Raw genomic sequence first — 22,080 nt, forward strand, 5'->3', positions numbered from 1 at the left:
TTTTTATTATTACTTTTTATTTTAGTCTACTTGGTAAATAATAACTCTTCTTGAACTGCACTGTTGTGTTAAGGGCTTGTAAGTAAGCATTTCACGGTAAAGTCTACACTTGTTGTATTCGGCGCATGTGACAAAGTTTGATTTGGCACGTCCGTCAGGGTTTTGGTTCGCCGGTAATAGGCTTTGGCCGATCCAAAAATAGAAATGCCCGATGAATAATAAAATTGGCGCCGGCCAATTGTCCAGGTGAAGAAGAAATAAAATCCCATTGTGAAATAATGTTTATTACTGATGGAAATACCAGTCAATGTAAATCAATTTAACTGGTCATGCTCATCGCTCAATAGGAACATTTGTATAATTCAGTGTAATTAACTTGTCTCGTGCGTACAGTATATTGGTTATGTATCTTATCACACGCGTACAGAGCCTTTGAGCGGTAAATCTGTCAGACAGCAGGAGAGATGCAGCTTCTCAAACAGCGGTAACGGAAGGCAGGTGACCTCTTTTTATTTCTCAACTGGTAATTGAAGCGCGCTTCCTATTTGCATAGGCAGTGGTAGGCAGGCTTCAGCGCGTCACACTCCACTTTGCAATGGAGGCAGAATGCATTTGGAAAACATTTTACTTTAATTGTTGGAAACCTGAACGTTTTACTACATATTATGAGGCATGTCTTTCCTTGCTTTCAAAGTAGCCAAAATCAGACCATAGAAACGCGGAGGAAATGATTTTGACTTCCATTATGCCATTGAAACCAGGAGCATATTTCTCTCACCTTCTAATGGTTTTCAAATCAACTTTCTTTCATTGTCTAGTAGCCAAAGGCACAATCCTAGTCATATTAACATCCCATGCTAGCTGATGATAATCCTAGTCATATTAACAACCCATGATAATCCTAGTCATATTAACAACCCATCATAATCCTAGTCATATTAGCATCCCATGCTAGTTGATGATAATCCTAGTCATATTAGCATCCCATGCTAGTTGATGATAATCCTAGTCATATTAGCATCCCATGCTAGTTGATGATAATCCTAGTCATATTAACAACCCATGATAATCCTAGTCATATTAACAACCCATGATAATCCTAGTCATATTAACATCCCATGCTAGCTGATGATAATCCTAGTCATATTAACAACCCATGATAATCCTAGTCATACTAACAACCCATGATAATCCTAGTCATATTAACAACCCATCATAATCCTAGTCATATTAACAACCCATGATAATCCTAGTCATATTAATAACCCATCATAATCCTAGTCATATAAACAACCCATGATAATCCTAGTCATATTAACAACCCATGATAATCCTAGTCATATTAACAACCCATGATAATCCTAGTCATATTAGCAACCCATGATAATCCTAGTCATATTAACAACCCATGATAATCCTAGTCATATTAACAACCCATGATAATCCTAGTCATATTAGCAACCCATGATAATCCTAGTCATATTAACAACCCATTATAATCCTAGTCATATTAACAACCCATGATAATCCTAGTCATATTAACAACCCATGATAATCCTAGTCATATTAACAACCCATGATAATCCTAGTCATATTAACAACCCATGATAATCCTAGTCATATTATCAACCCATGATAATCCTAGCCATATTAACAACCCATGATAATCCTAGCCATATTAACAACCCATGATAATCCTAGTCATATTAACAACCCATGATAATCCTAGTCATATTAGCAACCCATGATAATCCTAGTCATATTAACAACCCATGATAATCCTAGTCATATTAACAACCCATGATAATCCTAGTCATATTAGCAACCCATGATAATCCTAGTCATATTAACAACCCATGATAATCCTAGTCATATTAACAACCCATGATAATCCTAGTAATATTAACAACCCATGATAGCTGATGATAATCCTAGTCATAATAACAATCCATGATAATCCTAGTCATATTAGCATCCCATGCTAGTTGATGATAATCCTAGTCATATTAGCAACCCATGATAATCCTAGTCATATTAACAACCCGTTATAATCCTAGTCATATTAATAACCCATGATAATCCTAGTCATATTAACAACCCATGATAATCCTAGTCATATTAGCATCCCATGCTAGTTGATGATAATCCTAGTCATATTAGCATCCCATGCTAGTTGATGATAATCCTAGTCATATTAGCATCCCATGCTAGTCATATTAGCATCCCATGCTAGTTGATGATAATCCTAGTCATATTAGCATCCCATGCTAGTTGATGATAATCCTAGTCATATTAGCATCCCATGCTAGTTGATGATAATCCTAGTCATATTAACAACCCATGATAATCCTAGTCATATTAACAACCCATGATAATCCTAGTCATATTAGCATCCCATGCTAGTTGATGATAATCCTAGTCATATTAGCATCCCATGCTAGTTGATGATAATCCTAGTCATATTAACAACCCATGATAATCCTAGTCATATTAACAACCCATGATAATCCTAGTCATATTAGCATCCCATGCTAGTTGATGATAATCCTAGTCATATTAGCATCCCATGCTAGTTGATGATAATCCTAGTCATATTAGCATCCCATGCTCGTTGATGATAATCCTAGTCATATTAGCATCCCATGCTCGTTGATGATAATCCTAGTCATATTAGCAACCCATGCTAGTTAATGATAATCCTAGTCATATTAGCATCCCATGCTAGTTGATGATAATCCTAGTCATATTAGCAACCCATGCTAGTTAATGATAATCCTAGTCATATTAGCATCCCATGCTCGTTGATGATAATCCTAGTCATATTAGCATCCCATGCTCGTTGATGATAATCCTAGTCATATTAGCAACCCATGCTAGTTAATGATAATCCTAGTCATATTAGCATCCCATGCTAGTTGATGATAATCCTAGTCATATTAGCAACCCATGCTAGTTAATGATAATCCTAGTCATATTAGCATCCCATGCTAGTTGATGATAATCCTAGTCATATTAGCATCCCATGCTAGTTGATGATAATCCTAGTCATATTAGCATCCCATGCTAGTTGATGATAATCCTAGTCATATTAGCATCCCGTGCTAGTTGATGATAATCCTAGTTATATTAGCAACCCATGATAATCCTAGTCATATTAGCATCCCATGCTAGTTAATGATAATCCTAGTCATATTAGCAACCCATGCTAGTTGATGATAATCCTAGTCATATTAGCAACCCATGCTAGCTGATGATAATCCTAGTCATATTAGCAACCCATGCTAGCTGATGATAATCCTAGTCATACTAGCAACCCATGCTAGCTGATGATAATCCTAGTCATACTAGCAACCCATGCTAGCTGATGATAATCCAAGTCATATTAACAACCCATGCTAGCTGATGATAATCCAAGTCATATTAACAACCCATGCTCGTTGATGCATCTTTAGATTTCCCCTCTTCATACATTTCTAGCGGATATTTCCATTTGTCATGTGCAGTGCACTTTGACAACAGTGTTTTCCTGCTAATTGCATTTTGGAAGGAACATTTGTATACGTGGCCGGCTGCCTTGTGCGCATTGCTGTGCTTTATAATGTGAAGAAATAATAGTTGATCAACCTGTTGTGTCAGACTCATTGCTTTTTAATGTTGTGTTTTTATGTAGCCTAGGCCTACTGGTTGTATGAATTTGGGATTTATCTCTACAACTGTCCCAGAGTCAGTTTCTTTGTCGCACAGAATGACAAGCTGGCCAATTGAATAGGTCTAGGTCAACTTTTCTACGATAGTAGATTGACAGGCTAGTGATGTAGCTGTTCGTTGCTCGTCTTGTTGTCTGAGGAACAGTACAGGCGAGTGATTTGCCTGTTCGTTGCTCATCTTGTTGTCTGAGGAACAGTACAGGTGAGTGATTTGGCTGTTCGTTGCTCGTCTTGTTGGCTGAGGAACAGTACAGGCTAGTGATGTAGCTGTTGGTTACTCATCTTGTTGTCTGAGGAACAGTACAGGCTAGTGATGTAGCTGTTGGTTACTCATCTTGTTGGCTGAGGAAAAGTACAGGTGAGTGATTTGGCTGTTCGTTGCTCGTCTTGTTGGCTGAGGAACAGTACAGGCTAGTGATGTAGCTGTTTGTTACTTGTCTTGTTGGCTGAGGAACAGTACAGGCTAGTGATGTAGCTGTTCGTTGCTCGTCTTGTTGTCTGAGGAACAGTACAGGCTAGTGATGTAGCTGTTCGTTGCTCGTCTTGTTGGCTGAGGAACAGTACAGGCTAGTGATTTGCCTGTTCGTTGCTCGTCTTGTTGTCTGAGGAACAGTACAGGCGAGTGATTTGCCTGTTCGTTGCTCGTCTTGTTGTCTGAGGAACAGTACAGGCGAGTGATTTGCCTGTTCGTTGCTCGTCTTGTTGGCTGAGGAACAGTAAATGTGGACAGTTATTCTGACACGTTCAAATTCACATCAGAATTCGTAAAGAAGAAACGCACATCGTTGCATCCTGGACTTGCATTTTCTGTTAATATGAATGACCATAATGTAAATGTGATTTGTGTCATTCTGAACACCGTGGGTGGACGCCCTAATCAGGCTCCACACCCAATTCATATGGGTCCGGTACATTTCTCAAGATGTCCACCTCATTAAAATGCTGCCGGTCAAATGTCTGACACCAAATTTTCCTAACAGAATCCCTGACGTGTGTGTGTGTGTGTGTGTGTGTGTGTGTGTGTGTGTGTGTGTGTGTGTGTGTGTGTGTGTGTGTGTGTGTGTGTGTGTGTGTGTGTGTGTGTGTGTGTGTGTGTGTGTGTGTGCAATACATCTGTGCGTCTGCGTTTGTGTGTGGTGTCTACGTCCATGTGTGTGATTGATCCCCCCAGGCCTTCCCCTGGACATGCTCCGCTGTGAGAGTCTGCTGGGTCTAGACCAGGCCACCTGCAGCCGTGTCCTCAACAAGAACTACAAACTACTGGTCTCCATGGCACCGCTTAGCAACGAGATACGACCTATCAGCAGCTGCACGCCTCAGGTACACACTGGTTCCACTTCACATACCTTTCTCTCACCACCGCGGGCAACGCTGGCTGCTCCTCTGTGATTGACTAGGGCCTGTTGAGATTGTGTGCGTGCGTGCGAGCACTGGTCACCATGCTCTGAGACTGCTCCAGAACACAACAGGTCTGGGGATCATTCAGACTGCAGTTTGTCCTGGACTCCAGTCTGGTATGTGAGGGAGAACAGAGAGCTATACAACTACAGTGGCTTGCGAAAGTCTTACAACCTTTAATTAAAATATATTTTGGGGGGGGTTTGTATCATTTGATTTACACAACATGCCCACCACTTTGAAGATGCAAAATATTTGTATTTTTTTAACAAACAAGAAATAAGACAAAAAAACAGAAAACTGGAGCGTGCATAACTATTCATCCCCCCAAAGTCAATACTTTGTAGAGCCACCTTTTGCAGCAATTACAGCTGCAAGTCTCTTGGGGTATGTCTCTATAAGCTTGGCACATCTAGCCACTGGGATTTTTGCCCATTCTTCAAGGCAAACGGCTCCAGCTCCTTCAAGTTGGATGGGTTCTGCTGGTGTACAGCAATCTTTAAGTCATACCACAGATTCTCAATTGGATTGAGGTCAGGGCTTTGACTAGGCCATTCCAATACATTTAAGTGTTTCCCCTTAAACCACTCGAGTGTTGCTTTAGCAGTATGCTTAGGGTCATTGTCCTGCTGGAAGGTGAACCTCCGTCCCAGTCTCAAATCTCTGGAAGACTGAAACAGGTTTCTCTCAAGAATTTCCCTGTATTTAGCGCCATCCTTCAGTTCTGACCAGTTTCCCAGTCCCTGCCGATGAAAAACATCCCCCAGAGCATGATGCTGCCACCACACAAACATGTTTGCTTATTTTCTTCATTAAGCAGTGGCTTTTTTCTGGCCACTCTTCCGTAAAGCCCAGCTCTGTGGAGTGTACGGCTTAAAGTGGTCCTATGGACAGATACTCCAATCTCTGCTGTGGAGTTTTGCAGCTCCTTCAGGATTATCTTTGGTCTCTTTGTTGCCTCTCTGATTAATGCCCTCCTTGCCTGATCCGTGAGTTTTGGTGGGCGGCCCTCCCTTGGCAGGTTTGTTGTGGTGCCATATTCTTTCCATTTTTTAATAATGGATTTATGTTCAAAGTTTCAGATATTTTTTTATAACCCAACTCTGATCTGTACTTCTCAACTTTGTCCCTGACCTGTTTGGAGAGCTCCTTGGTCGTCATGGTGCTCCTTGGTGGTGCCCCTTGCTTAGTGGTGTTGCAGACTCTGGGGCCTTTCAGAACACATGATATACTGAGATCATGTGACAGATCATGTGACACTTAGATTGCACACAGGTGCAATCTATTTGAGTTTCAGTTTATTTTATTTTTACAGGGACAGTTGCACATTAATCAACGTTTCAGTAAAAGTGACGGTTTTAGCCAGTCGGCTAATTTTCAACCGCAGTCCCTGGGCAGGTTATTAAAAACAATTACAATATAGACAATCATTGAGCAGTGAGCACACGCAGAGCAACATAGGACAAGCAGGACGTAGCATACAGACAGAGCAACATAGAACAAGACGTAGCATACAGACAGAGCAACATAGAACAAGCAAGACGTAGCATACAGACAGAGCAACATAGAACAAAAAGCAGCAAGACAAAATTCATAAAAGCAACAAAGTGTTTCCACACCTCACAAGCTACAGACAACAGACAACATGGAAAGAGGTGATACACAGCTAGGGATTATGTTCACAAATCTGATTGACCTTTAGCCATGGTCTTCATGCATTTTGTGAAAGTGTGATATGTGGTGCAGTTATGTGTGTCTGATGGCAGTGTATTCCAGACATGGGAAGCTCTCACAGAGAAAACAGATTTACTAAAGGTGCTTTTCCTTAAGGGAACTATACAGTCACCTCTCATGGCAGACCTTGTGGATCTGCTGCCATATGTTTGGGTTTTCTGTTTAACAAAAATACTGAGTGGAGGGGGAGCCAGGCCATTTAGGATCTTGAAAACAAGACATGCGTCGGTGAATTGCACAAGATTTTCCCAACTCAGGAGCTCATGCTTTCTGAGGATGTGACAGTGATGATGGCTATTGGGCTTCCTATCAAGCACTTTGAGAGCCTGTTTGTAGACAGACTGAATAGGTTTTAATGTTGTACAGCAAGCTTGGGCACAACTAGTCAAGCAGTATGTTAAGTGGGGGAGTATCATAGATTTGAAGTACAGTTTTGCTACCTCTGTAGTCAAACAATTTCGTATAAATCGGAAATTAGCTAGGTTGAATTTGGTTATTTGAATTACCTTTTTCACATGCTTTTTAAAAGAGAGGTTGGAATCAAGTATGATGCCAAGGTACTTAAAATCAGATACCACCTGGAGCTTCTCCCCTGACACATAGACATCTGGCTCAGTAACATCAGATACCAGCTGGAGCTTCTCCCCTGACACATAGACATCTGGCTCAGTAGCATCAGATACCAGCTGGAGCTTCTCCCTGACACACAGACATCTGGCTCAGTAGCATCAGATACCACCTGGAGTTTCTCCCCTAACACACAGACATCTGGCTCAGTAGCATCAGATACCACCTGGAGCTTCTCCCCTGACACACAGACATCTGGCTCAGTAGCATCAGATACCACCTGGAGTTTCTCCCCTAACACACAGACATCTGGCTCAGTAGCATCAGATACCACCTGGAGCTTCTCCCCTGACACACAGACATCTGGCTCAGTAGCATCAGATACCACCTGGAGCTTCTCCCCTGACACACAGACATCTGGCTCAGTAGCATCAGATACCACCTGGAGCTTCTCCCCTGACACACAGACATCTGGCTCAGTAGCATCAGATACCACCTGGAGCTTCTCCCCTGACACACAGACATCTGGCTCAGTAACATCAGATACCAGCTGGAGCTTCTCCCCTGACACACAGACATCTGGCTCAGTAGCATCAGATACCACCTGGAGCTTCTCCCCTGACACACAGACATCTGGCTCAGTAGCATCAGATACCACCTGGAGCTTCTCCCCTGACACACAGACATCTGGCTCAGTAACATCAGATACCAGCTGGAGCTTCTCCCCTGACACATAGACATCTGGCTCAGTAACATCAGATACCACCTGGAGCTTCTCCCCTGACACACAGACATCTGGCTCAGTAGCATCAGATACCACCTGGAGCTTCTCCCATGATACGTAGACATCTGGCTCAGTAGCATCAGATACCACCTGGAGCTTCTCCCCTGACACACAGACATCTGGCTCAGTAGCATCAGATACCACCTGGAACTTCCCCCCTGACACATAGACATCTGGCTCAGTAGCATCAGATACCACCTGGAGCTTCTCCCCTGACACATAGACATCTGGCTCAGTAGCATCAGATACCACCTGGAGCTTCTCCCCTGACACACAGACATCTGGCTGTGTATTTCACCCTTTTCTCTGGTTTCATCTCATCTCACTTTCTGGTATCCAGGGTTGGAGTCAAATCACTTTTCAATCCAGTCCATCCAGGAAGTCATTTGAAATTCTTTTCATTACCCATTGTTTTTTTCCCCTTGTTCAACGATCCTGATCTCGCGAGCTTACAGCACAGTCAGGACGGTGGATCGGCCACAGTCGGCAGGGTGGATCGGCCACAGTCGGCAGGGTGGATCGGCCACAGTCGGCAGGGTGGATCGGCCACAGTCGGCAGGGTGGATCGGCCACAGTCGGCAGGGTGGATCGGCCACAGTCAGCAGGGTGGATCGGCCACAGTCAGCAGGGTGGATCGGCCACAGTCAGCAGGGTGGATCGGCCACAGTCAGGAGGGTGGATTAGGCTGCTATTATTTTCTTTCAGGATTTGAACATTCTTGTAAATTCCATGACCCTTGGCCAGCTAATCTGATTTATGTAATGGTACATAAAGTAGTATGAGTTTGCATCTGTCCCTATTCAAATCAACCATGCGTTAATGAATAAATAAATGTTATTGTTCCCCCTGCAGCACATTGGCCCAGCCATCCCCGAAGTGAGCTCCATCTGGTTCAAGCTCTACCTGTACCATGTGACCGGCCAGGGTCCTCCCTCCCTGCTGCTGTCCAAGGGCTCCAGGCTCCGGAAACTACCGGACATCTTCCAGGTCAGTCTATAGAAACTACCAGACATCTTCCAGGTCAGTCTGTAGAAACTACCAGACATCTTCCAGGTCAGTCTGTAGAAACTACCAGACATCTTCCAGGTCAGTCTGTAGAAACTACCAGACATCTCCCAGGTCAGTCTATAGAAACTACCAGACATCTTCCATGTCAGTCTATAGAAACTATCAGACATCTCCCAGGTCAGTCTATAGAAACTACCAGACATCTTCCATGTCAGTCTATAGAAACTATCAGACATCTCCCAGGTCAGTCTATAGAAACTACCAGACATCTTCCAGGTCAGTCTATAGAACCTACCAGACATCTCCCAGGTCAGTCTATAGAAACTACCAGACATCTTCCAGGTCAGTCTATAGAAACTACCAGACATCTTCCAGGTCAGTCTATAGAAACTACCGGACATCTTCCAGGTCAGTCTATAGAAACTACCGGACATCTTCCAGGTCAGTCTATAGAAACTACCGGACATCTTCCAGGTCAGTCTATAGAAACTACCGGACATCTTCCAGGTCAGTCTATAGAAACTACCGGACATCTTCCAGGTCAGTCTATAGAAACTACCAGACATCTTCCAGGTCAGTCTATAGAAACTACCAGACATCTTCCATGTCAGTCTATAGAAACTACCAGACATCTTCCAGGTCAGTCTATAGAAACCACCAGACATCTCCCAGGTCAGTCTATAGAAACTACCAGACATCTCCCAGGTCAGTTTTAATGATCTGATATTCTGTGGACTGGTTTCCCAGACACAGATTAATCTTAGTCTTGGTCTAAAAATCTAATTCAGTGGTGAACTTCCGTTGAACATCCGTTTTAGTTTAGTACTAGCCTTTATCTGTGTCTGGGAAATTGCCGGTCCTTGCTGTCTGGCCTGAGTGCTACTACCTGTCATCAGAAAGACACAATCAGTGTTTCTGGTTGTGAGGATTCCTGGTGATTATTGTATGTGTTCCAGGTTTTTGACAGGCTGCTGATCACTTCCTGGGGTCACGACCCCGGTGTGGTTCCTACGTCCAACGTGCTGACCATGCTCAATGACGCCCTCACACACTCTGCTGTACTCATACAGGTAAGACACACACACACATGGAGCAGTATAACTTTACGGCGTGGCCTCGCCCGGACCCGGGCGCGAACCAGGGACCCTCTGCACACATCAACAACGGTCGCCCACGAAGCATCGTTACCCATCGCTCCACAAAAGCCGCGGCCCTTGCAGAGCAAGGGGAACCACTACTTCAAGGTCTCAGAGCGAGTGACGTCACCGATTGAAACGCTATTAGTGTGCACCACCGCTAACTAGCTAGCCTTTTCACATCCGTTACACACACACACACACACACACTCTAACGTAAGTCTCTCTGGGTCCACAGGGCCATGGACTGCAGGGTCATGGAGAGACAGTTCACGTCCCCTTCCCGTTTGACCAGGAGGATCTCAAAGGAGGTAGCTGGTTCTTTAGCTGCTGTATTTGATGCACTGCGATCTATCTGAGCCTGCAGAACTGACGATCGTTTCAGAAAGTCAAGTCAGAGACCTGTTGCTTTCTGAAGCCCTCTTCTTTCTCTGTGAACAATTGAATTTGGTTGACGACAAGACGTGACACATGTTAGAAGTGACACGTTAGAGGTATCACATGTAAGAGTTGATATACACATCTTCCTGTGTTAAAACCTAGTTGAACTCTTTCTTACCTCTGACCCCCCCCCCTCCCCTCGCCCAGAGTTCTCCTCCTCCAACATGTGTGTCCACAAGGCCCTGCTGCTGCTGAGGGAGAAGGTGGATCTGGAGCACCAGTGTGGTTACATCACCATGCTCAACCCCAACAACAGGCAACGCAGGAGGGCCAGCGAGAGCTCCGACGGCAGGGGTGAGTGGAGTAGAGGACCGGGGTGGGGTTGGGCGTAGGATCAGACGGCAGGGGTGAGTGGAGGGTTGTGATTAGGCTTGTGACAGTCATAGAATTTTGGATGCCAACCAGTCTCCCGTCTTCAGTCAATGCCCGGCCGTCCCGTCTTCAGTCAATATATATACAATACCAGTCAAAAGTTTGGAAACACCTACTCATTCAAGGGTTTTTCTTTATTTTTTTACTATTTTCTACATTGTAGAATAGTGAAGACATAAACTATGAAATAACACATATGGAATCATGTAGTAACCAAAAAAGTGTTAACAAATCAAAATATATGATATATTTGAGATTAGCCACCCTTTGCCTTGATGACACCTTTGCACACTCTTGGCATTCTCTCAACCAGCTTCACGAGGTAGTCACCTGGAATGCATTTCAATTAACAGGTGTGCCTTGTTAAAAGTACATTTCTGCAATTTCTTTCCATCTTAATGTGTTTAAGCCAATCAGTTGTGATGAGGTAGGGGTGGTATACAGAAGATAGCCCTATTTGGTAAAAGACCAAGTCCATATTATGGCAAGAACAGCTCAAATAATCAAAGCAAAACGACAGTCCATCATTACTTTAAGACATGAAGGTCAGTCAAGCCAGAAAATGTCATGAACTTTGAAAATGAAAGTTTCTTCAAGTGCAGTCGCAAAAACCATCAAGTGCTATGATGAAACTGGCTCTCATGAGGACCACCACAGGAAAGGAAGACCCAGAGTTACCTCTGCTGCAGAGGATAAGTTCATTAGAGTTACCAGTCACAGAAATTGCAGCCCAAATAAATGCTTCACAGAGTTCAAGTAACAGACACATCTCAACATCAACTGTTCAGAGGAGACTGCATGAATCAAATCAAATAAAATTGTATTTGTCACATGCGGCGAATACAACAGTTGTAGACCTTACAGTGAAATGCTTACTTACAAGCCCTTAACCAACAATGCTTTAACTTCTTCGTGGTAGGGGGGCAGTATTTTCACGTCCGGATGAAAAGCATGCCCAGAGTAAACTGCCTGCTACTCAGGCCCAGATCCTAGGATATGCATATTATTAGTAGATTTGGATAGAAAACACTCTGAAGTTTCTAAAACTGTTTGAATGATGTCTGTGAGTATAACAGAACTCATATGGCAGGCAAAAACCTGAGAAAAAATCCAACCAGGAAGTGGGAAATCTGAGGTTTGTAGGTTTTCAACTCTTTGCTTATCCAAGATACAGTGGAAATGGGGTCATGTTGCACTTCCTAATGCTTCCACTAGATGCCAACAGTCTATAGAACCTTGTTTGATGCTTCTACTGTGAAGTGGGGCCGAATGAGAGGGGAATGAGTCAGAGGTCTGGCTGAATGCTTTGAGCTCGTGACGCTCGTTCACGTGAGAGCGAGCTCTGTTCCATTTGCTTTTCTGAAGACAAAGGAATTCTCCGGTTGGAACATTATTGATGATTTATGTTAAAAACATCCTAAAGATTGATTCTATACTTCGTTTGACATGTTTCTACGGACTGTAACAGAACTTTTTGGACTTTTCGTCCGTACTTTCCGCTGGACTTGCCCGCGCGTCGTGAGTTTAGATTGTGTACTGAACGCTAGAACAACGAGGAGGAATTTGGACATAAATGATGGACATTATCGAACAAAACAAACATTTATTGTGGAACGGATTCATGGGAGTGTATTCTGATGAAGATCATCAAAGGTAAGTGAATATTTATAATGCTATTTCTGACTTATGTTGACTCCAACATGGCGGATATCTCTTTGGGTTGATTTGTCGTCTTAGCGCCATACTCAGATTATTGCATGGTTTGCTTTTTCCGTAAAGGTTTGGTTTGCTTTTTCCTGTCTGGAACAGGGGACCATAGATATAGAACCTATACTGTCTAGAACAGGGGACCATATATATAGAACCTATACTGTCTGGAACAGGGGACCATAGATATAGAACCTATACTGTCTAGAACAGGGGACCGTAGATATAGAACCTATACTGTCTAGAACAGGGGACCGTAGATATAGAATCTATACTGTCTAGAACAGGGGACCGTAGATATAGAACCTATACTGTCTAGAACAGGGGACGGTAGATATAGAACCTATACTGTCTGGAACAGGGGACCGTAGATATAGAACCTATACTGTCTGGAACAGGGGACCATAGATATAGAACCTATACTGTCTAGAACAGGGCACCATAGATATAGAACCTATACTGTCTAGAACAGGGACCATAGATATAGAACCTATACTGTCTGGAACAGGGGACCATAGATATAGAACCTATACTGTCTAGAACAGGGGACCGTAGATATAGAACCTATACTGTCTAGAACAGGGGACCGTAGATATAGAATCTATACTGTCTAGAACAGGGGACCGTAGATATAGAACCTATACTGTCTAGAACAGGGGACCGTAGATATAGAACCTATACTGTCTAGAACAGGGGACCATAGATATAGAACCTATACTGTCTGGAACAGGGGACCATAGATATAGAACCTATACTGTCTAGAACAGGGGACCATAGATATAGAACCTATACTGTCTGGAACCGGGGACCATAGATATAGAACCTATACTGTCTGGAACAGGGGACCATAGATATAGAACCTATACTGTCTAGAACAGGGGACCATAGATATAGAACCTATACTGTCTAGAACAGGGGACCGTAGATATAGAATCTATACTGTCTAGAACAGGGGACCATAGATATAGAACCTATACTGTCTAGAACAGGGGACCGTAGATATAGAACCTATACTGTCTAGAACAGGGGACCGTAGATATAGAATCTATACTGTCTAGAACAGGGGACCATAGATATAGAACCTATACTGTCTAGAACAGGGGACCGTAGATATAGAACCTATACTGTCTAGAACAGGGGACCGTATATATAGAACCTATACTGTCTAGAACAGGGGACCGTAGATATAGAACCTATACTGTCTGGAACAGGGGACCATAGATATAGAACCTATACTGTCTAGAACAGGGGACCGTAGATATAGAACCTATACTGTCTAGAACAGGGGACCATAGATATAGAACCTATACTTTCTGGAACAGGGGACCATAGATATAGAACCTATACTGTCTAGAACAGGGGACCATAGATATAGAACCTATACTGTCTAGAACAGGGGACCATAGATATAGAACCTATACTGTCTAGAACAGGGACCATAGATATAGAACCTATACTGTCTGGAACAGGGGACCATAGATATAGAACCTATACTGTCTAGAACAGGGGACCATAGATATAGAACCTATACTGTCTAGAACAGGGGACCGTAGATATAGAATCTATACTGTCTAGAACAGGGGACCGTAGATATAGAACCTATACTGTCTAGAACAGGGGACGTTAGATATAGAACCTATACTGTCTAGAACAGGGGACCGTAGATATAGAACCTATACTGTCTAGAACAGGGGACCATAGATATAGAACCTATACTGTCTAGAACAGGGGACCGTAGATATAGAACCTATACTGTCTAGAACAGGGGACCATAGATATAGAACCTATACTGTCTAGAACAGGGGACCGTAGATATAGAACCTATACTGTCTAGAACAGGGGACCGTAGATATAGAACCTATACTGTCTAGAACAGGGGACCGTAGATATAGAATCTATACTGTCTAGAACAGGGGACCATAGATATAGAACCTATACTGTCTAGAACAGGGGACCATAGATATAGAACCTATACTGTCTAGAACAGAGGACCATATATATAGAACCTATACTGTCTAGAACAGGGGACCGTAGATATAGAACCTATACTGTCTGGAACAGGGGACCGTAGATATAGAACCTATACTGTCTAGAACAGGGGACCGTAGATATAGAACCTATACTGTCTAGAACAGGGGACCGTAGATATAGAACCTATACTGTCTAGAACAGGGGACCGTATATATAGAACCTATACTGTCTAGAACAGGGGACCATAGATGTCACTCTGTAAGGATAACCCTCTGTAAGGATAACACTATGTAAGGATAACCCTCTGTAAGGATAACACTCTGTAAGGACAACACTCTGTAAGGACAACACTCTGTAAGGACAACACTCTGTAAGGACAACACTCTGTAAGGATAACCCTCTGTAAGGATAACACTCTGTAAGGATAACCCTCTGTAAGGATAACACTCTGTAAGGATAACCCTCTGTAAGGATAACACTCTGTAAGGACAACACTCTGTAAGGATAACCCTCTGTAAGGATAACCCTCTGTAAGGATAACCCTCTGTAAGGATAACCCTCTGTAAGGATAACACTCTGTAAGGATAACCCTCTGTAAGGATAACCCTCTGTAAGGATAACCCTCTGTAAGGATAACCCTCTGTAAGGATAACCCTCTGTAAGGATAACACTCTGTAAGGACAACACTCTGTAAGGATAACCCTCTGTAAGGACAACACTCTGTTAGGACAACACTCTGTTAGGACAACACTCTGTAAGGATAACCCTCTGTAAGGATAACCCTCTGTAAGGATAACCCTCTGTAAGGACAACACTCTGTAAGGACAACACTCTGTAAGGATAACCCTCTGTAAGGATAACCCTCTGTAAGGACAACACTCTGTAAGGACAACACTCTGTAAGGATAACCCTCTGTAAGGACAACCCTCTGTAAGGACAACACTCTGTAAGGACAACACTCTGTTAGGACAACACTCTGTTAGGACAACACTCTGTAAGGATAACCCTCTGTAAGGATAACCCTCTGTAAGGATAACCCTCTGTAAGGACAACCCTCTGTAAGGACAACACTCTGTAAGGATAACACTCTGTAAGGACAACACTCTGTAAGGACAACACTCTGTAAGGACAACACTCTGTAAGGACAACACTCTGTAAGGACAACACTCTGTAAGGACAACACTCTGTAAGGACAACACTCTGTAAGGATAACCCTCTGTAAGGACAACACTCTGTAAGGACAACACTCTGTAAGGATAACCCTCTGTAAGGACAACACTCTGTAAGGACAACACTCTGTAAGGACAACACTCTGTAAGGATAACCCTCTGTAAGGACAACACTCTGTAAGGATAACCCTCTGTAAGGACAACACTCTGTAAGGACAACACTCTGTAAGGATAACACTCTGTAAGGATAACACTCTGTAAGGATAACCCTCTGTAAGGACAACACTATGTAAGGACAACACTCTGTAAGGACAACACTCTGTAAGGACAACACTCTGTAAGGACAACACTCTGTAAGGATAACACTCTGTAAGGATAACACAGTGCCATCGACGCGGCCTGCTCCCAAGGGCTGTGGGCTCTCGTTCTCCGTGGCCGACTTGAGTAAGACATTTAAGCGTGTTAACTCTCGTAAGGCTGCCGGCCCAGACAGCATCCCTAGCTGCGTCGTCAGAGCATCGGCAGACCAGCTGGCTGGTGTGTTTACGGACATATTCAATCTCTCCCTATCCCAGTCTGTTGTCCCCACTTGCTTCAAGATGGCCACCATTGTTCCTGTTCCCAAGAAAGCAAAGGTAACTGAACTAAATGACTATAACCCCGTAGAAGTCACTTCTGTCATCAGGAAGTGCTTTGAGAGGCTAGTTGAGGATCAGATCACCTCCACCTTACCTGACACCCTAAATCCACTTCAATTTCAATACCGCCTCGATAAATCCACAGACGATGCAATCGCCATTACACTGCCCTATCCCATCTGGACAAGAGGAATACCTTTGTAAGAATGCTGTTCATTGCCAATAGCTCAGCCTTCAACACCATAGTACCCTCCAAGCTCATCATTTGGGTCTGAACCCCGCCCTATGCAACTGGGTCCTGGACTTCTTGGACACATCACTGACAATCTGAAATGACCCACTCACACAGACAGTGTGGTGAAGAAGGCGCAACAGCACCTCTTCAACCTCAGGAGGCTGAAGAAATTCGCCTTGGTACCTAAGTCCATCACAAACTTTTACAGATGCACCATTGAGAGCATCCTGTCGGGTTGTATCACCGCCTGGTACGGCAACCGCACCGCCCGCAACCGCAGGGCCCCCCAGAGGGTCAACTGGGTTTTTAAACCTTATTTAACTCGGCAACTGGGTGGTGGGTAACTTGTTATATTGTCTATACAGGAGACAGTCATCTGGGAGGTGGATTGGAGGCCCACAGCAGCACGGAGTCCTTTGAGCTGGTCACAGAGGACAACAATGGAGGAAAGCAAGCAGCAGAAGGTATAGTACAGTCTACTCAACCTGTGGCTTTGTTCCAATGTTCATGCTTGTTATTAATTCATAATTAATTTATTATTATTAATTATTATTAACCTGTGGCTTTGTTCCAATGTTCATGCTTGTTATCAATTCATAATTAATTTATTATTATTAATTATTATTAACCTGTGGCTTTGTTCCAATGTTCATGCTTGTTATTAATTAATAATTAATTAATTCATATTGATTATTATTAACCTGTGGCTTTGTTCCAATGTTCATGCTTGTTATTAATTAATAATTAATTAATTAATATTAATTATTATTAATTCAGAGTTGCACCCCCTCCTTCCCCCTATCTGTTCCTCCGTTTCTAACTGGTATACACTGAGTGTACACAACATCAGGAACACCTTCCTAATAATGAGTCGCCATCAGAACATTCTCAATTCATCTATGAATGGACACAATAAGGTTTCGAAAGCGTTCCACAGGGATGCTGGCCCATGTTGACTCCAATGCTTCCCACAGTTGTGTTAACTTGGCTGGATGTCCTTTTGGGTGGTGGACCATTCTTGATACACACAGGAAACTGTTGAATGTGAAAAACCCAGCAGCATTGCAGTTGTTGACACAAACCGGGGCGCCTGGCACCTACTACCACACCCTGTTCAAAGGCACTTCAATCTTTCGTCTTGCCCATTCACCCTCTGAATGGCACACATACACAATCCATGTGTCATTTGTCTCGAGACTTAAAAATCCTTCTTTAACCGGTCTCCTCCTCTTCATCTACTGATTGAAGTGGATTTAACAAGTGACATCAATAAGGGATCATAGCTTTCACCTGTACTCACCTGGTCAGTCTATGTCATGGAGGGAGCAGGTGTTCCTGAGGTTTTGTCAGTATATATTGTTCATGTGTATGTTGTGAGACCTCGTCTGTGTCACTGAGGTCAAAAGGGAATTTCCGTCCTTGGTTATATTCTAATCTATTCTATTATACTCTCACATTCCGTTCCGTGACTTATCTCTCTCGTCCCCGTTTGATGATGTAATGTTCTGTACCCCCCCCTGCAGTGCCGTTGACAGAGGATGAGTGGGTCCCTCTAGAGCTGTGCTTTGGGATGCCCCTCTTCAGCTCCGAGCTCAACCGCAAAATATGCAGAAAGATCGCCTCGCACGGCCTCTGTAGCAAAGACAGGTACAGGAAGAACAACATAAAGAGCCTCTTTTTTTATGTCCTGCTTGGGAAATGGAAAAAGACTAGAGTTTTGTTTTTATCTTAAGAAGTGTCAATCTGTAATTCTTTGTTGTTTCAGCCTTCAAGACTTACTTCATTCCAGCCGAAAACTATCATTGAAGGTTCTGAGTTTTGTTCAGTCATTTCAGGTAAGAGCTGCTTTCTATTGTATCACACCTCGCCGCCACTTGAAGAGCTCTCAAATCAAACCGGCCAATCTGAACAGAACACTGAAAGTGACATTATGAGACTGGACCAAAATAGAGAAAGAAGTGAGGTTATACTGAGGACATTAAGACTGCAACAATAAACCAGACAACAGCAACATGAATGATAATTATATCATCCTTATCACTGTCATCATCAAAACAAGTGATGAGCAAATATACATATACATATATCAATATACATGTATCAATGTACATATATCAATATACATATATCAATATACATATATCAATATACATATATCAATATACATATATCAATATACATATATATATATACATATATCAATATACACATATATATATACATATATCAATATACATATATCCATATATCAATATACACATATATATATACATATATCAATATACATATATCCATATATCAATATACATATATCAATATGATATAACAATATACATATATCAATATACATATATCAATATGATATAACAATATCCATATATCAATATCATATAACAATATCATATAACAATATCCATATATCAATATCCATATATCAATATACATATCAATATACATATTTATTAATATATCAATATACATGTATCAATATACATATCAATATACATATATCCATATATCAATATACATATATCAATATCTCACTATCCATATATCAATTTACATATATCAATATACATATATCAATATCTCAATATCCATATATCAATATACATATATCAATATCTCAATATCAATATATCAATATAGATATATCAATATATACATATATCAATATCCATATATCAATATATCAATATACATATATCAATATCCATATATCAATATACATATATCAATATCAATTTCTCAATATACATATATCAATATATCAATATCCATATATCAATATACATATATCAATATCAATAGATCGATATATCAATATCCATATATCAAAATACATGTATCAATATACATATCAATATACATATATCCATATATCAATATACATATATCAATATCTCACTATCCATATATCAATTTACATATATCAATATACATATATCAATATCTCAATATCAATATATCAATATAGATATATCAATATGCATATATCAATATATCAATATGCATATATCAATATATACATATATCAATATCCATATATCAATATATCAATATACATATATCAATATCCATATATCAATATACATATATCAATATCAATTTCTCAATATACATATATCAATATATCAATATCCATATATCAATATACATATATCAATATCAATAGATCGATATATCAATATCCATATATCAATATACATATATCAATTTATCAATATACATATATCAATATATCAACATACATACAGTGGGGAGAACAAGTATTTGATACACTGCCGATTTTGCAGGTTTTCCTACTTACAAAGCATGTAGAGGTCTGTAATATATCAATATCAATATATCAATATCATATATCAATATATCAATATACATATATCAATTTATCAATATACATATATCAATTTATCAATATACATATATCAACATATCAATATACATATATCAATATCAATATATCAATATCCATATATACATATATCAATATCCATATATCAATATACATTTATCAATATACATATATACATATATCAATATACATTTCGCTCTATATCAATATACATATATCAATATATCAATATACATATATCAATATCCATATATCAATATACATATATCAATATATCAATATACATATCAATATATCAATATACATATATCAATATATCAATATACATAAATCAATATACATATATCAGAATATCAATATACATATATCAATATACTTATCAATATATCAATATCCATATATCAATATACATACTTATACATATACAAATATACATATATCCATATACACATATTAATATACAAATATACATATATCCATATACAAATATACATATATCCGTATACAAATATCCATATACAAATATCCATTTACAAATATCCATTTACAAATATCCATATATCCATTTACAAATATCCATATATCTATATACAAATATCCATTTACAAATATCCATATATCTATATACAAATATCCATTTACAAATATCCATATATCCATATACAAATATCCATTTACAAATATCAATATATCCATATACAAATATCCATTTACAAATATCCATATATCTATATACAAATATCCATTTACAAATATCCATTTACAAATATCCATATACATCAGGTATTCCCATCAGGTATTCCTGGTAGTCCTGCTACTACCAGAATTACTACACCTGCACCTGTCGACGAAGTTGTTCTACTAGTGAAATACTACATGAAAGTACCTAGGTCGTGTTCATAAGGGCACACAACAGAAAACGTTTTTTAAATGTTTTGCAATGGAAAATGTACATTCGCGTTTCGTATTGGACAATTCCAGGTATTATTGAACAATTCCTGCCCAGTTTTATTCCGTTTTCTTCCTTTTGGTGCCTAATGTACTGTGTTATACACAACTGACCTTTGACCCCTGACCTATGTGTCCTATAGGATGGCAGCCAGGGTCAGCCTGACCCTGACAGTGGAGTGTCCGGTCCTCTCAGCCAGCCCCCGGCCGAGTCTGGTGTTCCGCTGCCTGCTCTCAACCTCATCTTCAAGGACGGACAGCTGAGGGAGTGGAGTGGACGAGCTCCTCCACCTCTCCACATCTCAGCCCTGCAGACAGACCAGTCCTTATAGACCGCTCCACATCTCAGCCCTGCAGAAAGACCTTATAGACCCCTCCACATCTCAGCCCTGCAGAAAGACCTTATAGACCCCTCCACATCTCAGCCCTGCAGAAAGACCAGTCCTTATAGACCGCTCCACATCTCAGCCCTGCAGAAAGACCAGTCCTTATAGACCCCTCCACATCTCAGCCCTGCAGAAAGACCAGTCCTTATAGACCCCTCCACATCTCAGCCCTGCAGAAAGACCTTATAGACCCCTCCACATCTCAGCCCTGCAGAAAGACCTTATAGACCCCTCCACATCTCAGCCCTGCAGAAAGACCAGTCCTTATAGACCCCTCCACATCTCAGCCCTGCAGAAAGACCTTATAGACCCCTCCACATCTCAGCCCTGCAGAAAGACCAGTCCTTATAGACCGCTCCACATCTCAGCCCTGCAGAAAGACCTTATAGACCCCTCCACATCTCAGCCCTGCAGAAAGACCAGTCCTTATAGACCCCTCCACATCTCAGCCCTGCAGAAAGACCTTATAGACCCCTCCACATCTCAGCCCTGCAGAAAGACCAGTCCTTATAGACCCCTCCACA

At 41.2% G+C, this 22,080-nt stretch overlaps 1 protein-coding gene across 1 annotated transcript; it reads left to right on the forward strand.

The window, feature by feature from the left end:
• Positions 1-4,878: 4,878 nt before the first annotated feature.
• Positions 4,879-21,686, forward strand: LOC120037294 (protein FAM91A1-like; the record flags this gene model as incomplete). Its single annotated transcript, XM_038983461.1, has 9 exons — positions 4,879-5,027; positions 9,043-9,177; positions 10,155-10,268; positions 10,573-10,645; positions 10,923-11,069; positions 17,233-17,331; positions 18,391-18,514; positions 18,633-18,702; positions 21,314-21,686. Coding segments are annotated over 9 exons (1,100 nt in total), but the record flags the coding sequence as incomplete, so codon positions are not given.
• Positions 21,687-22,080: the final 394 nt, after the last annotated feature.

This window comes from Salvelinus namaycush, unplaced genomic scaffold, assembly GCF_016432855.1.
Source record: "Salvelinus namaycush isolate Seneca unplaced genomic scaffold, SaNama_1.0 Scaffold1683, whole genome shotgun sequence".
Lineage (NCBI taxonomy): Eukaryota > Metazoa > Chordata > Actinopteri > Salmoniformes > Salmonidae > Salvelinus > Salvelinus namaycush.